This window comes from Protomyctophum parallelum, assembly GCF_964188405.1.
Source record: "Protomyctophum parallelum genome assembly, chromosome: 9".
Taxonomy (NCBI): Eukaryota; Metazoa; Chordata; class Actinopteri; order Myctophiformes; family Myctophidae; genus Protomyctophum; species Protomyctophum parallelum.
Window position 1 is genome coordinate 14,900,046 of NC_139706.1, and position 7,923 is coordinate 14,907,968.

General features: G+C 49.0%; 1 protein-coding gene across 1 annotated transcript; it reads left to right on the plus strand.

Annotated features, from left to right (window-relative positions):
* The first annotated feature begins 1,315 nt into the window (after nucleotides 1-1,315).
* Nucleotides 1,316-5,487, plus strand: nup88 (nucleoporin 88). The gene is made up of 2 exons (XM_083774121.1): nucleotides 1,316-1,521; nucleotides 2,579-5,487. The coding sequence occupies exons 1-2, from the start codon at nucleotides 1,321-1,323 to the stop codon at nucleotides 4,610-4,612; spliced, it is 2,235 nt and encodes a 744-aa protein (XP_083630247.1). The 5' UTR covers nucleotides 1,316-1,320; the 3' UTR covers nucleotides 4,613-5,487.
* Nucleotides 5,488-7,923: the final 2,436 nt, after the last annotated feature.

Sequence of the window (7,923 nt, forward strand, 5' to 3'; positions counted from 1 at the left end):
ATAAAATACAACTTTATTTATTTATTGTCTCCACCAGGCCAAAGGCCAGGGGGGAGAGTATGTTTTGTTTATTTTGTTTTCTACAAGTTTATTGTGACTCGCATTTACTATAAAAACGTGCATTTTCCGCCAGTCCGTCCGTCACCCCACGCCTCCATATATGGACATGCCTCGTGACATCACCAGGGATGGAGATCCCTGATGATGCCATCAATCAATCAATGAGATATATATATGAGATTTATATATATATATAAATATTAAGCCCATATATGAGAATGCCCGGAGATCCCTGATATCATCAATATTGGCCAGCAACTCTACAATAGTACAAATAGCCCATCTAGAAGCTAACAACAAGATTGGCTAGTGCTGCTAGTTGAACTATTTTGAAATGTTTTAAAATAGTAAAAAATGGCAAATAAGCTTAGGTATAAGGGCTAAGGGCAAGATAGAGCCCTCAAGACACGCTCCATATATGGCCAGTACAGAATTCATTTCATATGTTGATCTGACCCGCCCATGCCAACGCGCCAGCGCTCGCTCAGCAGTCTGCCGTCACCCAGGCGGATGCGTGCACGCGACCTCAGGACCTCAGTCTTACTGGTATATGATGCTATATAATGATGCTTTAATGTTTCGATGAATTGAGTACAAAGGACCCCAATGGAAACAAGGCATAGCTTTACCCTGTGCTTGTCTGTGCAAACTGTTACTATAATGAAGTATGATAAGTATCCATTCCAAATCAATCAGCAAGGTAAACGTTGTTTCCCTAAAATATGAATCCCACACCCAACCCCTTTTTCCCCTCACTGTATATGTTTTTGTCCCCCTTTTTTACCTCCTCTATGATGATTTCCTGTTTTTGGCTATTAAGTGTATATTTGTAGGCCTACGTCTCTAAATGTTATGATGAAGATTGAACATGTAATGCTTTATGGTGCCGTCCACAGTTAACAGTCTTGTATTGAGTTGCACTTGGAATGTATACTGTAATTCTCAAAACTGTTAATAAATACAAAATAGTTCAATCAATCAATCAATCAATCAATCAATCAATCAATCAATCAATCAATCAATCAATCAATCAATCAATCAATCAATCAATCAATCAATCAATCAATCAATCAATCAATCAATCCCTATAATGATCCAGTCCAGTTGGTGGCGCCAATGCATCCAAACTGTTTTAACCACCAGAGCTTTGCTTGATGATGGCTGGCTCCCCAAAAGAAGAAGAAAGACGGCTTGCCGCACAGGCGCACACGACTGTCGCAAAACAAACCCTCGTACAGTTAGTAAGAAGACGCGGGCAAGATGGCGGCGTTCGCCGGAGAGCGTTGGCAGAACGAGCTACCGAGTCACTTGGTGTTCAGCAAACTTCGGGAGAGCCTCGCCGCCGAGCCCAGCGCGAGCGACAGAGGAACCAGCACCAAGAATCTGACGTTCTTTCTGAATGGAGACCTGTTCGTGTGGGACGACTCCAGCCGCGTGTTCTACACCACCAACCTGAGACAGGTCTGTATCTTGACTGTCTCTGTCGTGTCTCCCCATCAGTCTCTCCTCCTCAACGCGGCACCCTTGCACATCTGATCTTTGAGGGTTAAAAAGTTGGCTTGAGAAAAAACATTCGTTCATTTACGAGGGGTCAAACAAAAACGTTCAAAACATTATTATAAATGTTTTAGGGAATAGTCACGTCACGTGTAAACAGACATAGTTGAGTGCCTGCCTGTGTCACACGCATCATGCGCAACTTTTACTGGTAGGCTAACTTAAAGTTCCACAAACCCCGCCGAAAATGGCTTTCAAAATCAGGACAGGTCGTGTCGTGACGCCCCAAAATAACCGTATGCACCGTGGACGGTAGCCCCCCTGGCTATGTGTGGACTGTGGACCCCTCATCCTGAGGAGTTGAGCCGGCATTATACATTTTCGGTTCCACGGATACTTGTGAAAATGTTAAAATAGCAGACCTACAACAAGCTTGGCTAATTTTCAAAATTCCTTGTTATATTATTTAACAATTTGGAGAAAGTTTGACCCGTTTTATAGTATAATCTGTTGATTACTTTTTGATGCAGTATTGGTCTTTTACTTTTTTTATTTTTTTTAAAGGTCTTAAAATTAAGTCCATGAATTGTCACTTCACCATCAGGTCTACAAGCTCAGTGACAAGTTGTGAGTTTGTAGATTGGCTGTTTTCTGCAAGCCAAAGCTTTAGTGCCTTATCTGATCATATTATGCAATAATAAGTCTGTCCTAGTTGACAATGACAACCATGGCTCAATGAAGACATATCTGAGCTTTTAATATATAATCACTATTGTGATGTTTGTTTGCACCTACAAGACAATGGTATACTCAGTCATGCACCCAAATACCTGTATGCATGTCTCAAAGAATATGGTGTAGCTACTAGCTAAGCTTACGACGGACACACTTCTCTTTGACTGTGCACTTTTCCTGTTTAGAGTTTTTTTTTTGTTTACTCTTATTGTATGGGTGAAAGCTGAAGCAATATTTTCCACTTTGTGCGCTTGAGTAAAAATGTAATCTTTTGAATCTCAAACAGCTCAACTCTGAAGAGGAGGGCCAGGAGGACAGCGGCACCCACCACCAGACCCTGCTATGCATCAACCCCCCGCGCTTCGAAGTCTGCCAGGTCCTGCTGAGCCCCACGCAGCACCACGTGGCGCTCGTTGGCCAGCGGGGCGCCACCGTCCTCGAGCTCCCGCAGCGCTGGGGCAAGCGGTCCGAGTTTGAGGGCGGGCGGGCCAAGATCAACTGCAAGACCGTCCCCGTGGCCGAGCGCTTCTTCACCAGCTCGGCATCGGTGAGCCTGCGGCAGGCGGCCTGGTACCCCAGCGAGACGGAGGAGCCGCACCTGGTGCTGCTCACCTCGGAGAACACCGTCCGCTTCTACAGCCTGAAGTCGCCCCAGATCCCGGCCAAGGCGCTGTCCGTCTCCCAGTCCGACGAGGACGGCGGCGGCGTCCAGGCCACGCGCTCCTACGCGGCGTCCCTCGGCGAGATCGCGGTGGCGTTCGACTTCGGCCCTGTGTCGTCGTCGAGCGGCGGCCCGCGGCAGCTCGTGACGGGCCAGCAGCGCTCCAAGGAGCTGCTGGTGTACCCGCTGTACGTCCTCTACGAGAACGGCGAGATGTACCTGAGCTACGCCAGCCAGGCGAGCGGCGGCATGACCGTGGGCAAGCCCACGGGGCCTCTGCCCATGTACCCGGCGGCCGAGGACAACTACGGCTACGACGCCTGCGCCATCCTCTGCCTGCCCTGCGTGCCCAACATCCTGGTCATCGCCACGGAGACGGGCACCCTCTACCACTGCGTGGTGCTGGAGGCGGACGAGGAGGAGGAGACGACGACGGGCGCGGTGGAGCGCTGGGCGGCGGCACGGGCGGCGGTGCCGTCCCTGTACGTGTTTGAGTGCGTGGAGCTGGAGCTGACCCTGAAGCTGGCCACCGGGGAGGACGAGGACCCCCCGGAGTCCGACTTCACCTGTCCCATCCGGCTCCACCGGGACCCCCTGTGCCAGCACCGGTACCACTGCACGCACGAGGCCGGCGTCCACAGCGTGGGCCTCACCTGGTTCAACAAGCTCCACAAGTTCCTCCAGTCGACGGACGAGGAGGACAAGGACAGCCTGCAGGAGCTGGCGGCGGAGCAGCGCTGCATCGTGGAGCACATCCTCTGCACGCGGCCCCTCTGCACCAGCGCGCCGGCGCCGGTGCGCGGCTTCCTCATCGTGTCGGACCTCTCCCTCGGCGCCACCATGATCTGCATCACCAGCACGTACGAGTGTCTCCTGCTGCCCCTGCTGAGCTCCATCCGGCCACCCTCGCCGCCCCTGCTGTGCTCCCACCCGGGCGGCACGGCGGGGGGCGGCTCGCCCAGCTCGCCGCTACGCGGGCTGGCGGACGACTCCTCCATCGAGCAGCACATCCGCAACATCCTGGCGCGCGGCTCCACCAACCCCCTGATGCTGAAGGCGGCAGGCGACAAGCACACGTCGTCGTCGCCACTGCCCGCCGAGTGCCTGCAGCTGCTCAGCCGTGCCACGCAGGTCTTCCGCGAGGAGTACGTCCTCAAGCAGGACATGGCGCGTGAGGAGATGCAGCGGCGCGCCAAGCTGCTGACGGGCCAGCGGGCGCGGCAGCAGGAGGAGATGGCGCTGTGCCGCGAGGAGAAGCGCAGCCTGCGGGAGGCGGCGGAGCGGCTCGCCGACAAGTACGAGGACGCCAAGTACCGCCAGGAGGCCATCATGGCGAGGGTGCGGCGGGTGCTGGGCAGCCTGCGCAGCCAGCTGCCCGTGCTGTCGGACAGCGAGAAGGACATGCGCCGGGAGCTGCAGTCCGTCAGCGAGCAGCTGCAGCGGCTGGACAACGGCATCAAGCAGGTGCACACCAAGATGGAGTACCAGAAGAAGCAGGTGGACAAGGGCGCCGCCAACGCCGCCTCGGCCAAGGCCACGGGCGTCTCCCTCAACGCGCAACAGCGGAAGTGCGTCCAGGGCGTCCTCAAGGAGCAGGGCGAGCACATCGCCGACATGATGAAGCAGATCAAGGACGTCAAGAACCATTTCAGTTTCTGAACACTGCAGCGTGTGTTAACCCGTTCTAGACTGGGAACCCCTTTTTATGTTATGCTTTAGCTATTGAAAAATAGCAGATCTACAAGCTCCGAGTGGCGCGCTACGAGCTTGTAGGTCTGCTATTTTTAGAAATATTGCGAAAATGCGGCACAAATCTTTGAATATATATATTCTTTCAGAGCGAACGTTTTTTCAGGCCCAAATGGGTTAAAATGTATCATTTACACCCCTACTACTACCGTCACTATTGTCTGGGGCAAACATTCATCAAAAATAGCAGATCTACAAGGTCATGGCGTGTCCCATGTGAGCTTTTAGAGCAGCTATTTCAGGGAAGATATTTGGTGTAGAGGCATGAGGAGTAGATCAGGGACACTGGTCAAAGTAACCATTTAGGCCTGACGTCGAAATAAATAGTCTTCTGAAAGAATATATATTCAAAGATTTGTGCGACGTTTTTACGATTTTTCAAAAATAGCAGACCTACAAGCTCGTAGCGTGCCACTCGGTGGCGCGCAATGAGCTTGTAGATCTGCTATTTTTCAATAGCTAAATAATGCTTAGTTAAAACACCAAAATGGGTTCCCGTCCAGAATGGGTTAATTGAACTCGGGAGTGTTCAAAAAAAAAAGTTTCCGGGTCCCATTTTTACTGTCTGTCAAAGCGCTTTAACAGTCGACATTGAAATATGAAGTTTTCTTGTGAAAACCTAATGGATACATTTCTTCTATCAGTGCTTTAGTCTCACCAACAGAATGTGTGGCATGTTTGGAATGGGTTATTGACTTGGGGGAAATGTTTTGAATACAGTCGATGTATATTCAATATTTTATATTCAATATGTTTTGTATGTTTCTTTGGAGAGTAAAATAAACATTCTTGTAGTCCCTTGCATCATGTCATCGACTGAATATCTTTCTAAATTCTTGAGAATTAAATCTTAAAGCCTTTAAAAGAACACATTAAATGGGGAATGTATGACACATGGAAACAAATAAAAATGTACTTGGAGATCAGGGGGTTCTGGTTCTGGTATCCTGCAACAAGTACAGTAAGACTGAAATGGGAACATTTAAGAGTTGTCCAGACAGTCGATACAAATAAAATATGCTTAGGTTCTGACACTAACTGAATGAGTGTGTACAGTGTATCAATATATTAAGTATGGATGTACAGTCTCACCGATACATGTCCATTGGCAAATGTATGAATGCATATTACAGAGTTTCGATAGAATGAATATTTATGTACATTATAGATGAATAACATTGAGTAAAGTATGCATTCATGCACTGTTGAGAGATATATTAGTTAATTTATCTGCCTAACCTGGGCGGGAACCCCTTTTGGTGTTTTAAGCATGTTATGCTTTAGCTGTTGAAAAATAGCAGATATACAAGCTCATAGCGCAGCACCAAGTGCCACGCTATGGACGTGTAGGTCTGCTATTTTTTTGAAAAATCGTGAAAATGTGGCGCAAATCTTTGAATATATATTTCAGAGCGAACATTTTAACTAAAATATTGGCTTCTGGGACGGTTCCTGGAACTACATATTTTGAGATGGGGGTCCGTGGCCCAAGATAGATAATTCTGGGGGTCCTTGACATGAAAAAGGTTGAGCACCACTGACATAGAAACATGGGTTTTTCAAATATTTTTAATCGACCTCCAAAAGTTAATACTGTGCAACTGGAATATAAGTGCCTGTAGCTGACCACTAGGTGGGGCTACACCATAAAGACAACATAGGCGATGTAATGTTCTTTAATGGGGGGGAATGGATTTATGGAAGAGTTCCTTTTCTCTCCACTACGGGTCTTCGTTCGGTGTCTTCCACCGCTGGCCTGGGCCTTTGTGAGGAATTCCCCACATAAACATGGTGTGACGTACATGGAGACCCCAGTTTAGTTGAGTCACTTACTGTAGCCTAGCCTACATTGTTGGGGGGTGTTTGTTATTGCAATGGTGGTGCGGCGCTGTAGGTCAGACATCCTATTATCCACTGTGAACGCGGTGCTGCATTGCAATGTAGCATTTGTTCTTGCTTTTTGTGCAACAGCTGAATATGTAAAGCTTCACTGAATGTGTGACTCAGTGAAGATTAATTGTGTTAAGGGTGAACATTCTTTAATTCTGAGGACATTTTATTGACTCCACTGTCTGTAAAAAAGAATGTTGATAGCACCCACATTGGGCAATACATGGGATGGGAAGACGAGTTTGTTTTTAATTAAGATTAGAAGATAATTAAGATATATGAACATAATTGCTCAGATTCAAATTTGCACATTCTTTCTCTCTCCCCTCTCTCACTCCCTCTGTCTGTCTCTCTCTCACTCCCTCCCCCCTCTCTCTCACTCCCTCTGTCTCTCTCTCCCCCATCTCTCACTCTCTCTCTCCCCTCTCTCTCACTCCCTCTGTCTGTCTCTCTCTCACTCCCTCTCCCCCCTCTCTCACTCCCTGTCTCTCTCTCTCCCTCCCCCCTCTCTCACTCCCTGTCTCTCTGTCTCTCTCTCTCCCTCCCCCCCCTCTCTCTCCCTCTGTCTGTCTGTCTGTCTGTCTGTCTGTCTCTCTCTCTCTCTCTCTCTCTCTCCCTCTCTCTCTCTCCCCCCTGCATAAAACCGTAGAACACATAACAGAGAGGGTGTGGTCTTATAACTTCGGGGCCAAGTTCAGGAACACTCCTAATAGGGGGATGTTGTTAAACGTCTTTCATAAAGGTACAGTGTCTAGGCCGTCCATGCATGCGCCGGCCGAGCGCGAGGGAAACTTCACGGACCCCTAGGAAAGGAGATATTAATAGCTTCTGGGGCCAGCCCACCACATTCTTCACATGTGAGTCACACGCACACTGTGTAGACCGACCAGAGAGCGAGGAGGAAGGAGCTACACTGTATAGGCTCGGATCGACCGCTGTTTCTCATACAGTGTGTTTCTTTCCATGGAGGAGTGGAACAGAGGGAGGGGAGGGAGGGAGGGAAGACCACCCCTCCTTTCACAGAACCTTAAAAGACCCATCGTGCATATTATAGGATATAACACACAGACTAGACTTCACAGTATACAGTACAGTACAGTGGAACGTACGTACTACTACTCCACATAGTTTCCCAAGGCGTAATATATAAACACCTTCAGATATGCAGGCTGGTGAGACGAGGATAGGGAAATGGCTACTGTACTGTACTGTACTGTACTGTACTGTACTGTACTGTACTGTACTGTACTGTACTGTACTGTACGTGTGTGTGTGTGTGTGTGTGTGTGTGTGTGTGTGTGTGTGTGTGTGTGTGTGAGAGAAGCGTCATC

What these genes read in the sequence shown, in the direction of transcription:
- nup88 (XM_083774121.1), top strand. Translation starts at nt 1,321, where the DNA reads ATGGCGGCGTTCGCCGGAGAGCGTTGGCAGAACGAGCTACCGAGTCAC. An exon ending in ACACCACCAACCTGAGACAG is followed by an intron (nt 1,522 to 2,578) that starts GTCTGTATCTTG and finishes AATCTCAAACAG; the next exon opens with CTCAACTCTGAAGAGGAGGG.